A 26,734-nucleotide genomic window follows, 5' to 3' on the forward strand; every position below is an offset into this window, starting at 1 on the left:
CTTTCCTGACATGGTTAAGAGGCCCTTTTCAACAACCCAAGGATCTTTCTGGAATTTGGAAAAAACACCACAGGTAATTCCTCTGTATGACTTCATTTCAGGGCACAGGACTTTCCCTGTCCCTCCTATGCAAGACTACACAGCCTGGAAATTTACCCATTCTCAATATCACTACAGTAAAGTGGGAGACAAAAGTGAGAGTAATGCGCCACCCTACAACATCTATATCTTTTCATAAAACATTTGTTCTCTGTTAGAGGGCCAAAATTCACTATTTTCCTGTTAAACACAGGAAAGAGACAGTTATTAAGAGTACAAACCAATTGAGAGAAGGAAGACTTTATTCCTTTAACCCTGTATCACTTTCAGCTCCCTGACCAAGGTCTGTAGTCCATACAGACATACTTTACAATGTATGAAGGGCAGCAGGATGTGGGCAAAAGTACCTGTATCATAACTATTATTATTACATGCTGAAGCACCCCACCCATTGCTAATGATATATACATACTCTTCGAATAGCGCATGTCACAAAAGCAGCATCAGATGCTAGGACAGGAAAGACATTTTTCAATGCCAACAGTATCAATTCAATTTTCACCTTGTATCAATCAAAGCTGATTACATAATAGCTTCTAGTTGCCTTGAGCAAAGTAAAATGCCAGGGACTTGCAATGGGGATCTTGTACCAAATATTTTTTCGTCCCCTTATTTCTACCTGTTACAGAAACATTTGTTTTAAAACAATATCCTTTTGATAGTGGAGTGAACAAAAGGCTTTATATATGCTACAGCAGGACTAATAGAAAAGAAACATACGTGTTCCTAGTGGCATGTTATGAAATTCAGTGGTTTGACAGCTGAATCTGCTGTCCTGGCACGTGGACAGACAGCTTTGATGTTGTCTCATAAACGAAGACAGTGTTTAGACTTTACATCAAAACTAAGCAACCCTACCATCCAGCCAGCTACTGCATGTATTATTCTTCTAAGCCTATGAGGAACATTAATGCACTTCACACTGAACAGCAAGTGCAAAACACTAAATCTATCTTCGCTGTAGTGGCTGGAACCAATAGCTCATCTGTGTGACAACAAAGACATGCCCTAGAGCATACATTAAAAACCCAACTCAAAAAACTGAGCACAGCAGAACATCCTGACAGTAAACTAGGCTGCCAATTCTTTTATTCGGTTTAGACAAATTTATCTTCACTTCCATGCAGCAGTTTCAGTCTCTGATGATTCAGGATACCAAAAAGTGTATTAAACTGTGGGTAATGACAGCATGGATTTACAGCAGGCTGGACTGTGAAGAGCAATAGTTAAGGCACAGGCACATATTCCCTACAGCCACAAGAGCTGCAGCCTCCAGCAGAGGAGATGGTGACCTCAAACCACCACAAATGCTTGCTTCAGTGTAGAGCAAATACAGTCCTAGTTTTAGAAGACCTTATACATTTAGAAACTGAGATTTTGCAGAACACTGGTTCCCAACCAGTGAGACAGATCATGAATGAGACAACACAGAGCTCTGGTGAATACGTATCACTGCACTTTGTGCTGGCTGCATGCAATTTGAGCTTCACTTGTCATGGTACTGTGCTCCCAGAATCAGACAATATTAATTTCTGATCAGCAGTTCAGTGTTAAGCTGGAAAGAAAGGCACTATGACCAGGCCATTCTCAAAGTACTAATCCAGCAGTGGTTGGATTAGATACTTTAAAGCCACTGCTTAGGGATAGGGGGAGCACACAAGCCACGCATTGCACAAGAGAATGAGGGGATTCTTGTATCTTGGATGTGTTATTCATAAACGGGATATAGAGCCCTCAGATTGGGAACAAAAACAGCAAGCAGAAGCATGTTTTCTTTAGCTGCTTGACTTCTAACATTAATTGTATAAACTGAAACTGTGCTGGTAGATCCTGAGGTGGGTCACTCCAAAGCCACTGAGTATATTACTTGCACACTGTTCACTTAGGGAAGGGCTGGTGAATGGACACCAAACAAAACAAAACCAACAAAAAAACCCAAACAAACAACAAACAAACAAACAAACAAAGGACCCCCTCCTCTTTCATTTCCTTGCATTTTCAAGCCCTTCAGAGGGTTCATACCTATCTGCTCTTCATCTGGAATGCCCATGATCTTCATTGCCTCCATGGTCTCCTGAAACATATCTTTGTCTTGCTGACCTGGGATCGTAACATGCCCATTGGAAAGGAAGCGATATTTGTTGTAAGGCTCCAGCAGCAGATCAGCTTAGGAAAGAATTGAGAAAGAAGTTACTATGGCTTTTTCTTTTCCTTTTTTTAAATAGACAACAAGCTACCACTGAGATCAAATTTCTGACTTGCATATGCTAGCAGGTGCTGGATGAATCTGCGATTAAACTCAATTTTACTGCAGGCTGAACATTTAATTTATTTTAGATAAAACTGGAGTTATTCTGCCTTATTTCTTTCTACTCCCTCCTCTGGACTACTCCACCAAAGTACTGTCAATCATCATTACGCCCTAAGTCTCTAAGAAGCAGAGATTAACTTGAAAGTAAATGTGCCTTTCATTTCAGACACCTCATTTGTTTCAAGTCAGGTGAAAGTTAATATATAGCTCTTGAATCAGTAGCAACTATGAGAAAAGTCCTCTCCTCCTGTCCTTCCTCCAGATCAATTTGCAGCTCTCACACAAAATGGACCCTGACTACTAGGCTGAGGTATTAAAGCTAGATGCCCTAGGATCCTAGACTTCTGGAGCTGCTTAGGTGTTAGCAGCTTTGCTCCATTCAGTTTAATGCCGAATACATCACAGTAGGACCATTCCTGCACTAGAAGGGTTTACATCATGCAAGATGAGACTAAACATGGGACGGTGGTTTAGATAACAGAGGGCGTAGAGTCATTGCTGGCAAGGAAACAAGTGCAGGAAGGAACCAGAGAAGCAAGTTTTCAGGAACTGAGAAGTGCATGGGGAGGGCAGAGGGATGCATGAGTGTACGGAAGAAGTGGAGGAGGGTTGACCATACCTAAAAGGCAGAGCCAAGAAACTATGAAGGAACAGGTCCTAGTCTACGAGTGTTTTGGACCCTCTGTTGTTGTGATGAGGGAAACCTGTAACTACAACAAAATCATACTTACTCTTCAAATGCTCCCCTGCCCCAGAGAGCAGGTAGTAAAAAATGTGGAAGGTTCTCTCCTCTTTGGCTTGACGAATTGCACGTGACTTCTCCAGCAGATCTTCAGAGAGTGAAGGCATATGGCAGGACTTTCAAATCATTTCCTATTCTATGGCAGGAGAAAAAATTCCTACTACCCTATGTTCTTCTCATGCCAATTAACAGGGGTATTGATTTAGTAATCACTGTCAGTCAACAACCCACTGAGCTTCTGGTCTCAGTTCTGCTAGCCTCTGAATGATGGCTATAAGAGAGACTTAACTGATGAAAACCAGAAAAACAGTTGGCATCCATCCCTACCTTCCCTTGGACAGAAGTGAGAACGGCTTATGAAATTTCAAAGCTATTCATCTTATCACAGTTTATGCTTCCATTTTAGCCTCCTACGATTAGAATTCATTCATTCAGAAAGGACTCCCACCATGATCACAAAGGTCACAAAATACTATACGAAGAAACAGGAGACAACAGTAATCTTGCTAGCATAAATTTCAGTGCTTCCTACCACTTTCTCAACCTGACAAGTAGAAAGTCAGTCGTGAAGTGATTGCTAGGTACCATTATTGCCACCTCTCTAGTCTTTAACTTCTCCTTTTAAGTGGTTACAGAAAGGATACAGGTCTCGATATTGGCTCCAACAATGTAGCCGTTGACATCAAAGTTGATTCTGATGAACTTGCCCTAAGAGGAAGATAATAGCATTAAAATTAGTATTTATTCTATCTGGTAACAGCAGTAAACAGCAAAGGTAAACCTTCCTTTTTTAACCCAGGAAAGGAAATTCAGAACCTGTCAGGCAGGTTTTAGGCAAAACATACGGTCAGCCAATAGGCAATGCCTGCTGACCACAACAGCAATTTAACAAACAAGACACCAAATGCTTTCAGACATTTCTGACATTCAGACAGCCTACAATTCAAAATTCATTATGTTTCAGCCTAGATTTCCCACAGCCATGGTCCCTTCAGTTTCATGTGTTCACCCTTCACTGGTCTAGACAGTTCTACCTCCCTCAATGTTAACTTCAACCACCTTCATTTAGCTCTAGCTCCAGCTCTCCCATCTGCCTCTCAGACACCGTCCATTGCTTTCCAGAGCAAGCAAAATAAGGACCAGTATTTGCTCTCCAAACTAAAACTGACTGTAACAAACTTAAAATAAAAATCAGCATAGATGGTCCCGGCACAGGGTCAGGTTCCTTCACTCCAGAGGCCTATCAGGTTAATTCTGGATAATTCACTGAATGAAATTCACTTCCCAGATTAATTTGAAGGAAGTCACTCACAGACAGTTGTCCTATCCCTGACAGCAATTCACCCAAAAGCAGACCAAGTCTTCCCTCTGGCACCCAGGCCGGATAGTAATACTCACAAATCTTGAAGAGTTGTCATTCTTTACTGTCTTGGCATTTCCAAAGGCCTCCAGGATGGGGTTAGCCTGGAGCAACTGTCTTTCCAGTTCTCCCTAGAGAGAAAACAGAAATTAATAAATAAGGTAGCGGTTCACTGCATTAACCTTGGGTCAAACCAGCGCTGAAGTTTCAATTCATACTAGCTTGGCATCTGTTGTAGAGAAGCCATATTAAACCTTAGAAGATGATCCCTTAAACCTTCAAAGGAGACTCATTAGTTATCTGGGTAAAACAGAAACAGTCACAAATATGCCTTATTCCCTTCCTCAATACAAGGGCATCTCAGTGCTGTCTTTCTGTTAACAAGAAGCCCTTCAAAGCCACTCGGCCATAACACCCCACAGACTTCCCAGGATTAAAGTGAAACACCGTACCATCCAAGATCAGGCCCTCATCCCAGAAGTGTCTTGCCATCTAGGCTGGAAGAGTGAGGAATATCCTGTCTTGCTACTGCAAGACAGCCCTGAACTCTGCTAGTAGTAGGTTAAGAAGTTAGTCTGAAAAGGTCTAATATTTTTTTTAAAACAAAACAAAACAAAACAAAAAGCTTGCACTAAGAGTCTGCATCTTCCAAAATACAAACAAGCAAAAACCTCCTTTGTAAGGAGGCACACAAAAAAAGAGAATTAGTGGTATCCCACAAACTGCATGATCACTTGCATTCTGCTGCTGTATTTGAACACTCCTCCCCTCAAGGAACACAAAATGCTGCAGCTGTAGAAAAAGAAAATTCAGAACTTTTATCCCTGCCAAGTACTAGACCATTGAAGCATATACACCTTTCCCTGGAGGCTCTAGATATATCCCTGGCTGTTTTTAAAAATTACTTGTCCTCTGTGCTAAAAGCATGGAGTTCTATATATTTCAATATTACCTAAAAAGCTTCTAGAGACAGAAAATGACAGTTTAGATTAATGTTTCTCTTTTTAGCAGTTCTCAGTAAGTACTCAAGACTTCCTGTGCATAACGGATGGCAATGAAGTTTGATTCTCAAGAACTCGAATTTATGGGCAAATTATTTAAGGATATTTCTAAAGGAAAATTGTTCCCATTCATTCTCAAAGTACATTATAAAACAGATTAGTCCTTACACAGTCTCTCTAAAAATACATGCAATTTAAAAAAAAAAAAAAAAAAAAAAGAAAGATACATGAGAAACTGTACAAAGAACTACAAGTCTTTATTTCTTACTTCCACAACCACCTCACTTCATGCTTGCAAAGTACAAGGCCAAACAAGACCCTCAGTCCCTGTAGAACTGCACATATACAGAAGGGGCAGCTGCTGCAAACACTTTCATTCACTGTCAAGTATACATAACAAGGGGGTTAGCCCTCGGAAGGGAACCTGAGCTGGGACATCCGCTCTCACACAGTAGAGCCAGCATGTGCCTTTGTAAGGAGAAAACCTTGAAAATAGGGTTCAGTCCTTGAAACTGTGTGGCAGTCACATTTCCCCTCCTATTCTGGCACGTGTACTGATGTTGGAACAATCTTCCCTCACCCCATTCCTCCTCCCCATCCTGCAGTGAAGTCCTATGCCTTTGTGACTGCAATCTGTTACTACGCAAGTGAGTATCCCCTCCTATGCTGGCATCTCAACCAGCATTTCAACAAAGCATTTCAACCCAGCTATGGAACAAGGAGGGAAGAGAAAAAAAGCCCATTTTTTCCTCTAAACAGAAGTCAGGCTTTAACATCAAATCTATTTTAATTATTTGGCTAAAAATAAAACTAAGGTCATGATTAGCTACACAAAGATCAAAAGTTTAGAGAAATCCATACTATAGCCCCTCCTGTTATTTAGTACATCGGGAAGAAAGTGTCATTAGTGTCAAGTAGGTGTTGGTAAACTGTAATTCAGAGGTGATTAGGTCTCTTGAACCACCAAGGTAGAAATATGCATAGAGAATGCCAGCTCAGGCTCCAGCAATATAAAGCTGTGGGGAAAGGAAAATGCTGAAGAGTTGGTCAAGTCAGTTAGCTCTCATGATTTGCCTTAGCACCATGATAGAGTGCGAGGATCAAGTTCTCAGCATGCCATGGCAATGGTACATAAGATTAAGTGGCTCTGATTACTGCAATGTATCCATTCCTCACTGTATGCTGTCTTTGTTTAAAAAGACAATCCCATCATCTTCAAAATTTTAAAGAAGTTTTTGGGTGGATTTTGTTGGGTTTTTAACCTTAAATTTTGACAGTCATCTTTCACTTGAAGGAAGAGACTTCATTATTAGCATGCAGTGGATAATTCTGCAAAGCAAAACCAGTACAACACAGAGCTCTCCATCAGAAGCTTTCTAGAAATTCTAAGGTTCCTATCATAAAGACGCTGCCAATTTTCTGACACCTGTAATTGCCATTCCTTGACCTGAAACAAATTTGCTTAATACTTGGCATGCATCTGAAGTATGTACAATATTCCTCATGAAAACAGAAGCAGAAACAGCCACTGGATCTATTAGCCTGTGGTTGGGCAGCACACACTCTTCAGCACACTCTCTCTTTCTACTGCTCTAAAGTTACACCACCACTTTAAAGCAACAAAAATCCTTGACATTTATCCTTAACTCTGAATTTTTTGCATCTCATATACTTTTTGGAATGATTTCTATGCAAGGTAGAAGTTTTGCCAGCCATTTATTCTTCAGGAAGTATGGAGAAAGGCATCTAGAAATCACAGCTAGCTTTAACAGCATGCAATTTAAAAAACTAAAAGATGGGGGGGGTTGGTTGTTTTGGTGGGATTTTTTGTTGTTTTGTTTTTTACACTTTAGGGATTTGCTTTCGCATTCTTCTCTGCAGTCATGTGAGAGATTCTCAAATAACTGAAGCCCAACAACAGTGAGTTGGATGGGGAAGGGAAAAAGACCATTAGTAACTGAACTTTCATTTACAAATATTTAAGCATTAGCCACTCTTACCCATGAATTTCTGATTAGCTGCAAATAACATTCTCATCTTGAAAAACTATTACGTGATTTAAGAAGTCAGTAGAGAAGCAGAGACTAAACATGGGAAAACATCAATCTCAATTTCCATAAATAAAGTTTCATCAAATGGAAAAAAAGTGTTTATATAATCAGATTCAGTACGCCCCAAAAGCAGCCTTAATGTGCTTAGTAGTCACACCATGCAGCTAGAAGCTATTTAGCTGAATATACTAATGCACTAGGATCAATGGAAGGTGCCACTACCTCCAAAACAAGAGCACTAATATTGAAGAATATGCTTTATAAACCTGTTTTTGCTCCACTACTTGGAAAAACAGGGGTTTACATCCAAAACTTCTAATAGGTGACAGTCAAGAAACCTTCCTGGTAAACAAAGCACCACTGCTTTCTATATTATCATTGGTTAAGTTCCGTGCCTAGTCTTGCAGAAAAAAGGTTCTACACTATCACGTTCTACCTAAAGAAAAAAAATTTGCCCTGACCAGTATACCTGAGATCCTCAGAAAATTTAACGTATTCATCTTTATAAACCCTTATAATCTGGTTCCAAGTTTAAGATTTGTAAAGAATTGTTCCATAGAGCACTCATTACCAATTAACATTCAAAGGCTCCAGGTTTAAATCCTCTCTGGTAAGGTCAGTGCTACTGTTTAATCACAAAACTGGAGCAAAATGTGAGCTGCTGGACTTTTTGGAAGAATCAAAACTTTGGGGGGGGGGAGATAATAAACTTGGGCAAATCACCAGCCAGTCCAACTTAGGACTGTTTTATTCTCCTAGGCAGACTGCCTGTCCTGCTTTGGTGGTTGAAATTTTGCTCAAGGATAAGCAGTGGAAGAATGCTTAACTCAACCCCATGATTCTATTTTCCACACTTAAAAAAAGAAAAAGAAAAAAAGAGAATGTTTCTAAATACAGCTACTGACAGACCACGGAAAAAGCCTTCATATGTCTGGAAGTTTGGCACATAGAAAGTTTTTTTTTGGTTTGATTCCAGAAGTTACTTATTACTATGTGTGCGCACACACGTGGTATGCCTGCGTGCAGAGGTGCCTTCTTATTCATATACTCTACATACATAAGACATGCCTACACATTAATCTACTATGGGAAAACTCTTATGTAGAGATACAGTGGACACATTTGGCATCTGGCTTCCACTAGTGAACATTTCCAACGTGTTCAGCTCTGGCTAACAAGCTCACAGTCCTGGAACACCCTGTCTGCAGGGCAGTCTTCCCCCCAACCTTTCCTTGTAACCTGCAGCCACATGTCGCTGCAGGGAACAGAAAGATAAACACCTAACTACACTTATCTTACTAGGAACACCACACACACTAGACGCTTATGATTCTAGGAAAGCCTGGTCTAGTCCTATTGCTCTGAAGGAATACTTCTCAAATGGTGTATCTGGGAAAATCCTGCAAGAAAAACCTTAAAAGCAAACTAATATTGAGCACAGAACACAAGTATTCTTGATATTACTTTAGTCTCCAATTGAACATCCTCACAAAAAGATTACTGTGCACCACACAAAAAAAATAAAATTGTGAATTGTCTATGGATTTGTTTTAGCTGCAGAAAGTGATATTGGTGTGGAGTGAAAAGCTGCTCAAAAAAATCACACAATGGGACAGAAAACGCATTCCTGGTGCAGAACGTGCAGTAAACGTGCAGCTCACCTACGAGGATACAACTGACGAATTCGGCAATAGTCCATCGGGGGAGAGGGAGGGGGAAAAAAATATAAGTGAGACATCTTTAAAGTCCTCCCACCATCACCACCACCCTCCTTTAATGTGCTGCTAACGCTTGGCTGTCTTCCACCCTTTTAATGTTTTCCTACAATTTCAAAGTTTTCAGCTCATGTCCACTAGCCTATCACTGTGTTCTCCAGTTTTGAGACAGTATACATAACAGCCAGACCTAATCTATAATGATACAGAGGGAAGGAGACAACTCCTCCATGGAAGGATCAGTTTTCAACTGCCTAGACTGGTTATAAGCAATACATCCGTGTGAAAAATCAGTACGGGTGATGCTTCATTTATAACTTCTCTTGCCCATGCACTTGCCCATGAATCCAAGAGGTTGTGGATGAGTTTATCCCCACTGTAGGTCCACTGAATTCAAACGAGTTATGACTTAGAACAATGTTCCCTGGCTTGCAATTTTTGACAAACTTTTATTGTTTCATAGTTCACTGTCCTCCTCAGTCCCCTGATAGATGGTAGTATCTAGGCTTTTATTGAGCAATATAGATTTTACCAACATCAGCCAATATGAATCTATTGTCCAAAGTCAGCGCAGCAATAAAGCATCGTTAAACCTAGGTCTTACCTGGTCCTTTTTAGACTTGTGTGAGGAAGCAACATGAGCCAGATACTGAATGACCTTCTTGGTGTTCTCTGTTTTACCAGCTCCCGATTCACCTCTGTAAAAAAAAATCTGCAATTCATTCACAAACCAGACGTAGGGGGACGTATTCGTATTTCTAACCCCAAAAGGGCTACAGAGCTCCTTAACTGCATTCTGGCCATTGCAGTACCTCCCTCAAAACCAATAAAAACCAAGTTATACTGGCAAGCAGTAGCAGTATAGCTGGACTGCAGGCTAGCCCTCAGCCAGTTTGCTGTTGGGTGCAGGTTCCACATGCGTGCACAGAGGAGGGAAGGCAATAAAGAACTATGCTTTCTAGCCACTTGGATACAAAGATTGCCCAGTGGCTGAGGAATAACTCGGAGGCTGCTGTAGAGGCAGGAGTGAAAGGTAATGAAGTGAATCTTTCAAAAGGAAGCCTCCTGGCTGCAAGAAGAAACATACCAATTCCTTAAGAACTTAGGGCCAACCAATTTTGCTGTGCCTAGAAGAGAAACCGCTGTATCAAGAGTATCTGTTACTATATCGGCCTCATCAGTATGAACGTACTTAAACATAACAGCTGCATCAAATCTGAAGGACTTCTCCAAGCCTCTTCCATTGACAAAGCTGTATTTCTTTAGGAGTTTGAGCACAGGGGCTGTTTCAAAACCTCCCTTCTTCCTCCACTTCTTACAAAAACTATTTTGCAGAAAGGATTAAATATATATTGGAGGAACTGTAGTGGGACCTTCCTTGACTCTCCATTATTACCTGATTTACTGAGCCTACCCCCAGCACTTACAAGAAAGCCCTCCAACCCAGAACTTAAACCCACAAATTTTGACATCCAGACAAGCTGACAACTGTAAATACTCACGTGCAAAGGATGGACTGATCCTCTCGATCTAGAATAAGATTTTAAAAAAGTAGTCAGACTAAGACTCTGAAATTAAACCTCTGTGACAGAATGAAATCAACACCAAAGACAAATCCAGGCACTAGTAAACTCTGACAAGTTATCTTCAGAAATATGGCCAGGTAACCCCTTCTCTGGCAATAAACCCCAACCTCCCACCATATGCCCAAGTATAATGGCACCACAGCAATTTAGTTTTCTTCATCCAGAAAGAATATTGTTTGCATTACAATTCTTCTACAAACAATACAGAAGTCTCCCACTGAATGTTTCCTTACCACAGAGCTACAGTTTGATGTACATCTACTTGTTCTTCAGCCCCCTCCCTGCTATTACACTGAGCCCATACTGACTTACAAAAGTTATCAGCAGAGCAGTGGAAATGGAAGGGGGAGGGGGGAAGTGGGACAGCAACCATTACAAATCCCAAAGTGCCAAAAACTCACATCAGACGGAGGCTTTCACCCCCAAAACAAACACTGGAAGCTCGGTGAGAAATTTTTGTTACTTATTTTTTACAGAATGGACTTGAAAACTACAACACTGAGCAGCAGCCCAAGTCCTCTACAGCTGATTTGTTTGTGACACCATCCCCTGTTGCATTAACACAGCAGCTGTAACAGTAGAAACCTTTTCTTTTCCATGTTGACTTACCAGTAGACAACTAATTCCTGTGCTCAATTCCCAGCTGTGGACGATAATATCCTTCCAGTTAGAGAGCTCACTTCACCCAGCCTATCCACCACTATCTTCTCCCCACATCTTTACCTCCTTTCAGCTTTCACCTATGATTCCACTTCCTCATATGCAGCCCAGACTAGTCCTTCCACCATGCCTTCAGCCATTGTTCCTCCACCACTTCTGTGTGAACACACTCCCCTGCTTCTGCCTTGGTTTCTGTGCCCTCCCCCTCCAGTCTGCATCCCACTCCTCCCCCATGCCACCAGGACCCAGCTGGGAGCACTGGGCAGACTGGAGAGTGCCTGTGCCTACACCACAACAGCCTTAGTAGCTTGTAGTCATCACAGGGGCAGCGAGACCTGTTCAGACATGGAACAGACCTGGGCACAGCAAGTCATTCACAGACAGTCCACAAGAGCTATTGGGGCACTCACAGAACAGACTGTGCCACCAAACTCAAAATACCCATCAGTTTGCAAATCATCCATCTGGCTGTGGTTTTTTGGTTTTGTTTGATTTTTGGTGGGGTTTTTTTGCTTCAGATCAAGACCAGAGGACTATCAGATCATCCAGTCTGAGAACCTCAGTAACACAGCAGTTAGATTTCATCCAGTTATTGTCATTCTTTCCTTTTTCCATGCTGAGCCCCAATTTTGTGTTGGACCAAAGGCTAATCTCCAAAGAGAGAAAAAGCAAACCTCAAACATCCATGAGAGTATACAATTCACTGGATTGCTCTAATAAATTGTTTCAGCAATTGGTAACCTTCACCTGTATGTTTATGGATATGACTGTCTCCATATTTTAGCTACTGGTTCTTTCCATTCCTTTCTCCAGTAGCTTAGAGAACCCAAGTGCACTCAGTATTCTCCCCACCAGAGAATACTTAGGCAATATAATTGAGTCACCATTCAAGTTGTTTTGCGCAACATAAAAGAGATTGAGCTGTTATTAGGGAAGGCTTTATAGTCAGATAAGAGTTCAAGCACCTGAAACCACTTTCTATACCCTTAAAACACTGCTGCTGCAAGTGAATTTACCATTTCAGTCCTAACATCATGAATGCCATATTCATCAAGAAAAATCTCCTATAAACTCAGTTTATAAAGAGAGAAATATGTCTAGCCTTTGGGCACATTTTCATGGAATAAGGAAAGCAGGTAAACATACCAAATTTGAGATTCTATCTTTTCTTAAGTTATTCTGAAACCAGTAATGGAAACGTTAGGTGCACATGCTACAGGATAGGCAACTCCTGCTCTTAAGCTTCTTTACTGGAAACTGACCGTACACAGATGAGCACAAAAAAATAGAGGAAAATAATCTGCTTTATCCCTGTTAATACTGTTCTCAGAAAGAGCTGATCAGCCTTAAGACTGGAAGAAAGCAAACAGAAGAAAATAATCACTCAAATGGTTTTGGCCCGGAAAATTCCTAAGCATTCAAGACTAGATACTGCAGCTTTACCAGCATTGCACACTCATTTTTTCAAGTGCTGACTTTTATTGATTGCCTTTAAGATATGCACCCCTTTTGCTGAGGGACAGGCTACAAGTAGATATTAGCCAGCTCCGAAGGCCCCTCCCATTCAAGGTTCCCAGTGGGTCAAGGGCTCAGCAGGCACACACCAGGCACACACCAGCCCTCTGCATGACGGGGCACTTTGGGGGTGGATCAGGGGAATAATGAATGACTCATTTATGGACTGCCTAAGGAAATGTATTCTTCGGTAGTGGGACACCTGGGTGCAGTCCTCTATCACCAAGCAGCTATGTGAAAGGACGAGATTGTGCCTCTGAATAACACCTGACTTTTGAAAGCTTGACTATAAACAAGCAGCCCGCTTGTCCTAGAAAAGGTTATACTCGCATTCAGGTACTACAGAGGCTCTTCTAAGAAGCCAATTGAGGGGGGGGGCGGGGGAGAGAATAACCCTAAGGAAGGTGCTCCTTATTCCTGGTAGCCAGCTCTGGTCTTGGAATTATGAGCTGGGGCTCCTCGAACAAGCAATGGAGCCCCAGGCACTTGAATAGCACATGCCTTCCCAATCCCTCTCCTCCAGAAGACCCTTATTCCAGCAAAAAAACATTGGTAAGCAAACAGATAAACCGACTGCCCAACAGAAAAAGAGATGATCAACATCAGATAATACTAAGCAGCTCTTTGGCACTGAACACTTTTTGATCATGACAAGTTTTGTCCTACTTTGTCGAGAAGCTATTTCGAGCCTCATTCCAACGAGGTAAGGTAGCAACAGCACCCCGGAGTGACCCGAGGAAGTCCCAAAGGGGCAAGCACAGGATTTTTCCACGCCTTAACACAGAACAAGGTGTTGAAAGGTGCTCAGGCAGGAAAAGTCACAGACAGTTTTCAAAAAATCCTCTTGGCACTACGTTCTCCTCCCCCAGCATACTTTCCCGGTGGCCTGCTGCAGCTGCGTTAGTCACCTCTGCTTTAAGCCAGCAGGAACGTACCTGCGAGTGCAGGCAAGTCACCGGCGGTGTGCAGACACTGCCATAAAAGGCAACATTCCTGTTTGCAATCCGGGGGAAATTCTTTCCCAGGACTGCAAAGCAGCAGTCACTGGGATAGCTGGAATTCTTCTAATTGTGTACAGACAGACAACTCAAATAATGTGTTGAGCAACAGGAAACTGGAGCCGACCAAAGGGCCAAAGAGCTAACGCATACAAAAGCGTAACTCTTAGATACACTTCCAATTAAGAATTGCCTTAAATGCCAATATTCATTCTCTGTACAATACTGACTTGTGCCATCACGAATCAGAGTTCAGTTGCCCAGACAAGAGGCCACCTCCACACCTCTTTTTTTTTTTTAAAAAGGATCATTCGACATGGGCGTACTGCACAACTTCAGTCAGCACTTGCCTTTACTCCATTGTCAGTTGTGCAAGCAACCTACTCAGCAAAAGGGAATGTGCTGGGTACCATAAACTCAGTTGCTTATAATAACACAATCAAGAAACGCCTGATTAAAAGAAATCTGCATCTGCTTTTCAATCCTAAACAGAGTCACTTATTAAAAACAATCCAGAATAACAACTCATTAGTTAATTATAGCAACAGTTCTGTATTTCAGACCAGCTGGCAGGGAAAGCTTTTTATCTAGGCGCTTCTTTAGCTCTCATCACCATAGTATTCAAGTGATCATAAGCAGCAGCAGCCTCAAGCACCCAGAAATTCAGGAAGTAAAACATCCTTCAAATTTAAGCTATACAGCAGTATGGTATAGTAAGATCAGCAGATTAATTTTACTATATAACAAGAACATAGTAACTAACTCATTCTTGACTTTCTTCAGTCCAAAAATAAAAAACCACATTTTAGACTGCTTCCAGGACCTTTGACATACATTAAAAAATTAATTCGACCAAAATTTGTTTTCACAAGAGAGACATCTTGTACATAAAAAGTCCTCAGCCAAAGATTCTACTGCAAAACAACGAATCTGAATGAATGCTGAACTACTGTGGTCGAATATATTGGCGTAATCGATAAATTAACAGAGCTCCAAACTCTTGAATTTTGTTTTTAGATGTTTTGGGATGGGAGAAGAAAAAGGTTGGGAGGCTGGAAGAGCATGTGCGATTTAAGCTCCACATCTCAGTTTCAGAACATCCTAGCAGGCCTTTATCACCCACTTCCTCTGCATGAGTGACTCCAGTTTCAAGCCCGTTCATCTCCATAAAAGGAGAAGTAATATAGCATTCACAATGGTGACATCATCTCTCCGGCTAAGAGGAAGTGTAGCTGAAAGGCAAAGGCTTGGTTGGCTTGCAGTCCCCTGCCTATAGCTGACTCATTAAGGCTAAAAGCTTAACCATAGCTCGATGGTACCACCCACCTCCTAACCACCAAGCGTCTGGCAGAACTGAGCAGCCTGGCCCTTTAGGTTTCCGTTACCATACTGCTCCCCCAGCATCGCGGTGAATGCCTCTAGCCCAACTTAGGCAACTAGCTGGCTGACCAAGTGAGAGTTGACCTAAAGCAAGAATTAGTCTTAAATGCATTTAAGTGCTTCAACTGTGCAATCGTTTCAGTTCCTCAATCTCTCCTCAAACTTCTCTTCTGACCTCAACATAAATCTTACAACCAGTGTCGCTCCTTCAGGGCTCTAATGCAGGAGGAGCCCCAGGCACTTGACACACTGTGCTACTCGCAACCACCCCACTGGCATAAACTCTAATCAAATACATTCACCATGGTGCTTTAACCTACATGTTGGTTTGAGTAGGATCAAAAACACTCCAGGGGAACACCAGAACAGAGCCTGAGAGCCTGTTTCTGCATTATCATTTAAGGAACGCATTACAGAGAAGTTTCAAAATGCTAATAACCTATCGTCAAGTAGGAAAAAAAAAAGAAATCAAACTAAGGACAAACATAGCATATCCAAGACAGCTCTCAACAATAGAACTTCAAGATGTAAAAATAAAACAAAAAAAACCAACCAAAAAAAACAAAAAAACCACCACCATCACCAACAACAAAACCCAGAGAAAAATCACTTGAGCTGGCAGGAACACTGCAGTGCCAAGATTCAGCTTTGCATTAGCTGAAGTTTGAGGACAGTCACAAGAAGAAAAGAAAGTCTCATTTTGAAAAATGAAGTATATCCTACTGGGTCAAATGCAAATGTTTATTTCCCCAAGCCATTTTTGGACTAGAGCCCATACCCCTTTCTCTATCATTCCTCAACTGAATCTGGAGATAGCAAAACAGGAAAACAAGTTAGGCTGTAATTTTACGTTACACAAATGTTTATGAAGTTCTGACACGAAAGAAAAACTGGTATATAGCCTGCAAAAGCTCAGGCAGCTCATCACACTGAAACAGTGAACTGTAGGAAGACTGACAGCAAGGGCTGAACCATTACACAAGTGACTGCCAGAGAGCTCCTGCTTTGGTTTACAGGAATGAAGCAAAAAGGGTGTGGTAACTACTAAAAAACAAGTGGGCAACGGACTCTTTTTTAGCTCCTTGTTCTATTGAAAACCACATTGAGTGAGACACAGATTTTGAGAGCTGCATTTAGAAATCTCAAGTTATTCAAAGCATGTAAAACATTTCTTAAGACAATCAGAAACTACGTACATCTTTTCTTGCCATTTGTATACAAAGACCCAAAGACCATCAAAACGAACATCCTCCATAATTAGTATCCAAACTTAACATTGCCCTTTGCATCAGAAATTTGGACAAATCTTGGAAACAAACTAGTGAAACCACAGGCTATATTCTTTTGAGTTTAGTGGAAACAGAACTTGACCTATATACGCAACTCGAAAGACATCTGTGCCTCTACATAATTTGAACAGCTCTGTCAATCAAGTATCCCTGAACTGGTAAGCACACACAGAATACCGTACAGAAAATAAAGATGCACTTTGGAACAGTGCGATATACAGTGCAGCATAGCAGACCAATGCTAAGAAGCAAGATGAGAAAGACTTGAGATCAAGGAAGTTAAAACAGAAGTGTTCTACTAGCTCAGAAACTTAAGAACTATGTAAATGTCTAAGGATTAAAAATAAAATACTTCAAGGTCATGTTCTATAGAAGCAGACCTAAGGACTGTGAAAATCACAACTGGGCCTGAGGTCCATGTGAAGATCTACAACAGCAAATGATTTGTCTTACAATAGCTAACACTGTTTCCTCCCTTAATGTAACAAGGCAAATAAAAATCATGAAGTTACTACGCTTCAGCATTTTTTCTTTTAATCACCAAACCCAGAGACTACCTAGCTCCCAATACCAGCAAGTTGCTGGCTGCACAGGCTCCTTTGCAGACTAATCCATCAAGGTCAAGGAGGGTTTAATCACTGCACAATGATTTAAGAGTTTTGTTCAGTGAACCGTTAGGATCCCTACACTAATAGGTGGAGAAACTGGATGAGAAAGAAGATGGAGTACATTCATTAGCAATGTGCTGTCTATTTCCTCTCCCACCTATCTCTTAGTTGAGGAGGTTGAGCTTTGGAGACCAGAATAACCATTCTGATCTAACCTAGTACAGAAGTTTCAGACACTGGCATTAAAACAGCCATCATGCTCCAGATACCAATGACATTTCTAGCTTCTATCAGTCTCTGACACAGAAAATTCCCTGTATGTGTTCCAAATGGACAAACAGGTGCTGTTTAACAGCTTTAAAATATGTTTTTCTAAATAGATCCTCTGGAGACTATGAATTGAGTAAAAGAATGTACCCCTTCAGTGTACATCTGTTGCGTTAGAAGAATGATTTGTTTGCTCAAGACACCACTCCACTTGCAGGCACTGTGCTTCAATCATCAGCACCAGAAGAGTAATTCTTCTGAAAGCTGTCCGACCTGAGGCTTCGGGCATTCAGGTTACCCAGGGAACCGAAACATTAAGACAAATGGTTGCTTTCTCCGAAAACAAAAATGTTACACTTTTTCAGAGTTCTGCTCTTGAAGCACAGGAAGTCTCTCCAAGTACCATGCAGCAAAATAATGTTTTGTCTCAGTTCCAAGACTTTACGTCTTCAGTCAGAGAAAGGAGGAAAAAAAGAAAGAAATTGCTTTGAACATGTTCTCCACCATGTTATTGCTTCAAAGGAAGTACTTCTGATGAAATATAACAAAAAGCAATTTAACCTCTTGGAATAAATAAATGCCACATGACATTTTCGTGAATGGAGTAACCAAAGTAGACACAAAAAGAGGACCAAGCTCACCCATAGCGCATCAGCATAGATGCCTGAAAAGGGTTAAATAGTTTCTGGATTAGCAGAGGTTGAAATAAAGCTCTCATCTTCCTCTCTTTTCCCCATTCCTTTCCTGATGAATGTCCCTTTGAATGGCCTGCTTATTAGAATACCATAAATTGACTGAAAAGCAAAAAAAAAATTCAGAGTCCAAATCAATTAACATGCAAGGCTTTTCCGCTCTGTCAGCTTAAGAGATAACTATACCCCATGCTGACAGAAGTCAGAGTCAACAGCTTGCTATCCTTCTCCAGACCATGAAGGATTCCCGGTCTTCAGGGCTCTGAAAGTAACCTAGGGAAGGCAGCCTAATCCTAAATGCCTCCGGCTCATGTGGAGCACTGGACCCTTTCATCTTCTATTCTCTGTACAGATTCCTGCCATACCACGGGCTGCTGCACCAAGCCTCCCCCACTGCTAAGCAAAACTGAGAAAGTGGAATAGGAATGTTGCTTTCCATTGCCCTAGAGGCTAGCCAGGACCACAGACACTGCAACAACTACTTCACCTTCACTCCCAGTAGCAGACATTGGAATGCTACTGTTATCCTTTACAATAAGGAAATAAGGCAGCAAATAACCCTAAAACGATCTCTAGGGTTCTTGCTAGCACACATACAGACATGTGAAGCAACACACACACAAAACCAAACCTAGTTAAACAGGTCAAAGCAGGCTAGTTCAAAAGCTAACTGGGAATGATATTCACATCCAACAAGCATTCAAAAAAGTCAGCGACAAGATATCTCAAACCAGGCAAAGAAGAGCTGGGGTAAACCTCTAGACTGTCAATTCCGCTGAGAATATTGCATAGCTGGAATTGTTCTGAGAAAGGTAAACACTCCAGCTGAGCTCACAGCAACTTTCCTGTGCTAGGAAAACAGAGGCAGGGCTGCCATTCTTTAGCTTTGTACACCAAAGCAATTCAAGTGGGATTTCTGAGTTTTAGACATCACTCAAGCAGTGGTCTGATGAAAACACCTTCTCTTTTCAAAAGGAAAGAAAATATCCATGTAGATTATTCACTAGCTCTGAACCACCATCAGACCAGGAAAGGTCACCTGTCCCTTGTTGCAGAATTACAGCTGTCTGGATATCCGCTGCCACGTACTGATATATCTGAGAGGGATGAAGGACAAGATGCATGCACGTGCAGTTCCAAATGGTTTAACTGTTGTCTATAGAGGGGAAAAAGACTTCTTCAGTCTCCTTACAACAACGCCAAAGAAACTGTTTCTCATTTGACGTAGACAAGATTTCTTTTTAGGGAAGAGTAACTCTGACAGTGTTTAAGAAAAATGTGCGTTGGTACTTGAGCTGACAAGGAGTAGGCAAGGTAGAGAAGGAAGTAATAAAGGAAGCAAAACAGTGGTGAGGTTTATGGACAACCATGCTGTCACATATAGTACAGGCAGTGCATCTGTCCTTGTCTTTCATGGCAGATCCAGTCTTTGTCTGAGGGAAGTGAGGTCCTGTATGGGTCCAGGTTCATAGGTTTTTTCCTCTGGATACAACATTCCTTTCAGAGTAACCATCAGTATATCAGCTGTATTTCTTCAAGACCTGCCACATCTTCAACAAATTGCCATCAGTACCCTGCCACCAGTCCACTCCAGCATGTCTCTCTGGCTCACCTCTCCCCACCCAAGGCTTTTACAAATATAGCTTAATCGACCCATCATGTTAGCTCTCCCATATGCTCTGCTCTGCATGCACCACACTTCAGCAACCTTTCTCAGCATTCTTCACATGTAAAATTTGTTTAAAGTCACTAACAAAGGTAAGTGGAAGGAATTTTTCTTGCTCGCTTTCCACTCTGGGGAACCATATTGTTATAGTCCTCCTGTTCTTGGAAGTGCAAGTTGTAGCCAGGCCAGGGGAAAAGCAGAACTCTTTAAAATTGAGTCTAATTAGAATTTTAAAGCACGATTTTATTGTATCTGGCCTTTGTTCAAAAAAAGCTAGGCTAATGACAAGACCTAGGAGAGGCAAACCCCTTAATCATTGCTAGTCATCAGAAAATAAAGGAGCAATCAAATTCATACAAGCCATGCCAAATCAAACTGTCCATTACATCCTTTAAACCTTACAAAGCATGCCTCTTCATATAACCCAGCTACAAACAGGAAGAAAAGCACAAAATACCTCCATACCTGAACACTCTCCAAGCATCCCAAATGCAAGCACTGACTCTGTGAAAGACCTTCTCTCAGAAGGGGGGATATGCACATATGCACAGGACATTCAGAGTTCCATATATAAAAGTCCTCAAGTGACAAACAAGCAGCAGATAATATATATGGTTCTTTACTTCTCATTTGTATACGGGGGGAGGGGGGGGGGGGGGGAAGGTCAATCTTGCTTTCTTTTATTCTATGAAAGGCCAAGAGATGTATTTAATATTGCCTGATAGTAAGTTTTATTCTTAACAGAATAAGAATGTAACCAAACAACTCCTGATCAGTAAAACTACCACTGATCATCACACTTCAAAATGCAGGTTATACTAAGCTTGTTTCACCCAACCAGACTATATAACTGGATTTTAAATACTTTTGTTAAAAGCCTCTATCAACCAATACAGGGACTTGACCATTTACAGCTATCATTCCATAGGCTCATCGTTGAGAGGGGGAAGTTCACTACCTCGGTTGTCCTTGCCTGCTTCTCTGAACCCTGTGCGTTCACACCAGTCTGTTCTTTGTCAAGTTTAGCTCTTGCCAGACTCTTTGTAAGGTTCTTCAAGCCACTAGAGCAGGAGAAAGCCATTCACCTGAACAAAAAAGCTGGTACCAAGTAGGTGTCAGGTGTCTGTAAGCAAGGACAGAAGGGGCAACAGTGCCTTTTGATAGCAGTGAGTTGTTCTCTTACAGTGTTTTGACTGCAACCTTGATTTGCGATTTCAACAAGAGTCATTATCTCAGCACTCACCTTGCATCATACTCCTGTAGGCTGTGTCTGTGATGGCATAGATATGAGGGGGCATCTCATGTCTCTTTTTGCCTTTGTACATCTCCACTATTTCTTCTGAGTATATGGGCAGGTTCTTGTAAGGATTGATCACCACACAGAACAGGCCTGAGTAGGTCTGGAAAGAAAATACCCCAACAAATAAAGACAGGAATTAAAAATGTTGTATAGTTCCACATTTTAACAGTATATTACTTGGAAAAAACAAACAAACCAACCAGTCCTTTTTTAAGTGCTCCTTTCAGTGATGCCATGTGGGATGCTTCCCACTAAGCAATATTAGAATCTGAGCAACAGCTAAAGTCATATCAACTTGACTAGTACTCAACCTTTCCAAATATGCACAGAGCATCAGCTGACACATTAGTCACACTGATATCAAACTGGCCTGCTCCCTGGCTAATTAACAGTCCACTAGGACTGGCTTTTCTTCCCTTCAAAGTTCCTATATTCAAGTCAAGCGTCTATTTCACTCTATAAGGTAGGTGCTCAGCCCCTAGAAACATGCATTTTATTATCTTCTGCCTCATGTTTGCTATGGATTTATCCAGTAATTGATCAACTACAACATAAAACTTCAAGCCAAAATAGTTACTGAAAGAAAAATAAGACCAGTGTACTCCTTAGAGGTTTTCAAGACCACTGGACTAGGCTGAATTCAGTGTTGACCCTACTCTGAACAGAAACTTGGATTAGATGGCCTCCTAAAGGCCCTTCCAGCCTGAAAGCTGTCATGATTTATAAAGTAACAAGTGTAACTAGAACTAGACTCAAAACTGTAAGGTCATTAATGTAGTATAGTTCTGAACTAGTCAATATAGGAAACAATTCTAATGTATTCCATGCTCGAAGAGTCAGCAACATTTGCCAAAGTTTACTTCTAATTCATCTCAAGTGGTTAATTGGTTGATCTGTGACAGCAAACCTCAATTTCTCAATTGGTTTCCACTGGCTTATATTTTACAGTTCTAATGGAAGACAACTGTCAAAATACTTCTAGTGAAAATATTAAGTTTCTCAAAAGAAAAAAGAAGAAATTAAAAAAAAAAATCTTTGAGATCTGAATACCTAAACCCCGCCCTCCCTCAACAAACATTTTACTTGCAAAGGGAATAGAAGGAGCAGAGGTTTCTTAGATATTTTCTAGATATTCTAAGAATAGCATTCCAAGTGTTGCTCCTGGGGTTTAGAGCTACCCTAGTTCCCTGTCAATTTTAGAGGCAGCTGTTTGAAACATCTAGAGAGGAGCAGCTTTCTACAGCAACTTGCAGTGCTACCAGAAGAGAGTACATTTGGCACTTTTTATTTCTATTGCTACCATCTTTTCTATTGTTTGCTCAATGAGGAGTGCTTCGGAGTGGTAAAGAGTTCTCCACAATGAGCACAGAGTACTTAATCAGATTTAGCCTCTTTAGCTAGATAAAGGTAAGGATTAGACTACAGTGATCAGAAGGGTGAAAATAGCATCTACTACAGAGTTTATGGTCTTATATCCAAATTTTCTACACGCTGGCTTAACATTAAGTAATCAGCCCACTCTTATATGCAGCAGATTCAGATACAGCTTTCACCCTATGTCTCCCAGAAAGCAAAATTTTTATAGGTATTTAAGGTTCCTTTTCCACACCCCAGCATAAACTATCAGGGTATGTTTCCAGACCTACTTTCTTTTTTATTTTTCTAATATTTGAGGAATATCTGAATAGCTTACAGAAAATACTAAATCTCTTTCCAAACTGGGAAACTACAAAAGTTGGCTAAAAACCTTTTAGCATAGGCCTTCTAAAGTTTTAGGAAGCTAAACTTCAGTGAGACATTCTAGTCAGGTTAGGTTTGAGGTAGTGCTTGAAAGGAAGTTTAAGGAGTTTGCAGAAACCAACTTGGCAATGCTAGTTCCTTTTGCCTCAGCCTTAGTTCTCCATCATATCAGACAGTACTTTTACAGCACAGAACAGCAGCTGAAAGACTGGGTCATGCTTTCCTGATCTTTGACTACACTAGTGGAAGACACAGTAGGACCAAGAGGCAGAAAGGAGTCGACTCAAGAGCAGCACATTCACAGTACATGCAGTACACCTTTTCCTTATGCTGGTGTGGGAATAATTGACATTGGAATCAAATGAACTGTTAGAAGGAAAGCTATAATTTTATCTGAGTTCTGGAAAACAAGTAAACAAAAACCCTCTAGGCTGCCAGTTCCAGCTGTCTGTATTAGCAGCCATCTTGCCTCAAATCCCATGGCAGCAGCAACCTGCACATATTAATCAAAAGAAGATGCCCTATATTGTCCCTGTTCCCCTCTGCAACAAAACTAACTCAGGCCACAGACTGAACCTTCCTCTCCTTTGAAGAGGTTAATACAGCTAAATGCCTGTTCGCTGCTGTTGGGGAATTAGAAGTGAGAGCAAAAAAAAAGTGGTAGCAGTAGCAACTACTGTGGCAATATTCCACAAGGAATGTAAAGTTTACTTGTATGTATTTGTGTGACTTTTTATGGCCATGTGTACTGAACAAATTAGAATTGTTGCTTTTTAAGTAAGAGTAGTGTAAAAGTCTGAAGCTGGGCTGAAGCAGTCTTATGGGCAAAAGCAGCAGTTTAGAAAACGGAAGACATTAATTTCAATTACAGTGATGAAGCCATGAAGCAGGTATGCAGGAAGAAGCCATCACCTCCTTCCAGCATTCTGGTTGCCAGGAGAAATACCTAAGGGAAGTTTCTTTGCAGTATAATGATCTCAGTCAGATGTGTGAGGTGATATTTTTGTCTAATAGAGGCAACTAATCATGGCTGGGATAGGCAACTGAGCTAGACCACCATGTCACAACTGCTGGTCAAGCACAATGACAGAGTTTTATATAGCAAGCAAGTTGAAATATACTGAGCAAAAGCTGCCAGCCCTACCACAGTGAAGACAAGCGTCATCCTCATCTTATTAAAGTACAACTAAAGACTTATATGCATAAACCTCTGAATTGAACCCAAGGCTCCAATTGAAAGGCTAATCTATTATAAGCGTAGCTGGCTTGGAATTCTGTACTTTGTTTCAGACATTACTATCTCAAAATAGAATTCTGGCATTACCTTTCACTAACTGTTTCAAGTAACACATGGGCCAAACTGGAACTAGCTTTATTTTTTTAACTGCTAAACTAGCTCTGAAGAGCTGAAAGGACCATCTGCAGTATGGCATAAAGCTGACAGCATCAAAAAGTTTATTTTCCAGGAACTGTTAACTTCAATGAAATAACTGGAACATGTAAGGTTGAGTTTTGAGTTTCACACTGAAGACAAACAAGGCAGTTCAGGTAAGCAACACAGAAGCTGAAAATGATCTTCTGGTGAAGCATTCTAAATAGAAAGGGTTAATATGAATGCCAGTCTATTAGCAAGTCACCTCAGTGCAGAACCAATCAGCACATGGACACAGCAAATTGGTGTCAGACTCAAGCTCTTAGTTCTTGAAATGTTTGACACTCCCTGCTCAAAATTTGTCTGCACCAGCCGTAAGATTTTCCCCTTCCGTTTATATGATGGGTAGACAGAAGAATAAAGTTTGAAAAAAGAAAAAAAAAGAAAAAAGACACAAAAACACAGCCCCGCTGGCAAAGAAGAGAGAAAGGACAAGAGCAGAACTAAATTATGCTTATGATCTTTCCAGAGACATTTGTGCTAGAGATACATTGCATGTATTCTCTTTCAAGAGGATTAATGATCAACAGCCACTCCAATAAAAGTATTTTAAGCCTTTGCATTAATCTTCTGACTTGCTGAGAACTGCTGACAGGTGAGATCAGTCCATTTCACAAGTGCACAGAAACAGTTTTGGCAAGACTAAGATTCTGTAATAGAGAATTACTATGCTAGGTTTACTTGCTTAGGTGAAGGGTGTGGGGATTTTTTAATACTTCTTACAAACCAGTTAGAAGAACTCAATTTATTACAGTCACAGACTATGTCTGAAATTTCAGAGAGTATCTCGCAAGATACATGAAACAGCCTGTTGCAGAGTGCACAACAGACTTCAAGATGCTGTTGAATTATTTTCAACAACTTATTACATAACCTAGCAATGTTTCCTGTTCTAAAAATGTTACATGTGATCTTGCACATCCTATTTCATCTCAATACCAAGATTCTTCCCTCTTGAGAATAGATTTTGACCAATAGTCAGAGGAGTTATTGACTACACAGAATAATTAACTGCATCAACCTCCAACCACATTAGCTCTCAAAATTTTGAGATCAGACAGTGGGAGTCAGACTAAATTTATATCAGCTTTGCATCCTTCAGATGTTCTCTGTTAATTTCTGCGACAGTTGTCTATATGCCTTTGTGCCGCTCCGGAAGAGTAGTGGTCACAGCACTAGCCAGAGTGGGAGTTGCTAGCTTGTGTTCATGCTCTGTTAACCTAGAAGGCAACAGTTCACAAAGGTTTCTACCCAAGGTGGATAGCTAGGGTGACTTTCTGCTATGTGGTGTCTTAGATACCACCAGTCCCTGTTAGGGCAGATCATCTATAGCTTGCCATGTAAGATGACTGCATAAAAGACTATATCCCTATGGGTATGATAAAGTAGTAAGCACTCAGAAAAACCCCAAACATACAGATGGATATTGCAGAGAGCTTTTATTTATGTTGTCTTCTCCACATGACAAGAGAGGCAGCTTTTGGGTTTTGGCAGCACAAAAAGAGGGGAGAGAGGAAATGCAGACAGACTTTCTTCAAGGACTGTATTAATATATATGTTTACATACTAAATTTATTCTTTAATACATTTTATTTTAATAGATCTTCTAATCTACTGTGAAGATTTCATAGTGCCCAAAAATACTGAACATCCGGCATTTCTACATCCTGCAGGATTCCATCTCAGGCAGTCCCATTTTAATTATGTAAGCAGAGGCTAGCCTGAGAATAAACAAACCAAGAAACACTCGTTCCTGTTTCAACTAGTCACTGCACCCAAATTTTACATTACCGCTGAGTTTAATCATTCATTCTATGCCCGCAGAGTATCAATAAAATAGGCGCTATCACAACCAACATCTGCTGGCTAAACACAGGCCACAGGAAGAGGAAAATCAGAAGGGAACTGAAGAACCAGGTCAAGGTTCCAAATTCTCCTTCCTCACCTTTCCTATTCATTGCTTTTGGTATTCACAAGTAGTTACTGCATGCTTCATTAGTAGGACCATTGGTCCCATAAATGGTAGCTTTCTCATTTCCACAGCAATAAGAAGCAGGAATCTCTGCTCTTGTCCATTTTGGGGTAGAAAGAAAAGGAAGTATTTCCTATGTCTAAGCACACGCAGGCACATATGTGCCTTCTCTAGTAAAACACTCCGAGATCCAGAATTTTTGTAACACAAAGCTTGGCATTAGCATTCTTTCCCACTGAAGCTCCAGACGTGGGAAAATGCAGTTCAGATGTTAGGTATATCAGGACTGTGTTTTTATTATTATTTGGTTCAGTCCAGATCAGACTCCCCATTTACCGCTTTCCAACTGC

At 40.9% G+C, this 26,734-nt stretch overlaps 1 protein-coding gene across 1 annotated transcript in view; it reads right to left on the reverse strand.

Annotated features, from left to right (window-relative positions):
• The window catches only part of MYH9 (myosin heavy chain 9), a 72,421-nt gene that overhangs the window by 29,106 nt on the left and 16,581 nt on the right, over positions 1-26,734 (reverse strand). Inside the window, exons 3-9 of the mRNA XM_049822358.1 lie at positions 21,184-21,340; positions 10,782-10,809; positions 9,884-9,977; positions 4,551-4,643; positions 3,797-3,860; positions 3,142-3,240; positions 2,122-2,265 (exon numbers count right to left, since the gene is read on the reverse strand). Coding sequence (XP_049678315.1) covers positions 2,122-2,265; positions 3,142-3,240; positions 3,797-3,860; positions 4,551-4,643; positions 9,884-9,977; positions 10,782-10,809; positions 21,184-21,340 — 679 coding nt within the window. The remainder of the gene's footprint in view (positions 1-2,121; positions 2,266-3,141; positions 3,241-3,796; positions 3,861-4,550; positions 4,644-9,883; positions 9,978-10,781; positions 10,810-21,183; positions 21,341-26,734) is intronic.

This window comes from Accipiter gentilis, chromosome 18 (assembly GCF_929443795.1).
Source record: "Accipiter gentilis chromosome 18, bAccGen1.1, whole genome shotgun sequence".
Taxonomy (NCBI): Eukaryota; Metazoa; Chordata; class Aves; order Accipitriformes; family Accipitridae; genus Astur; species Astur gentilis.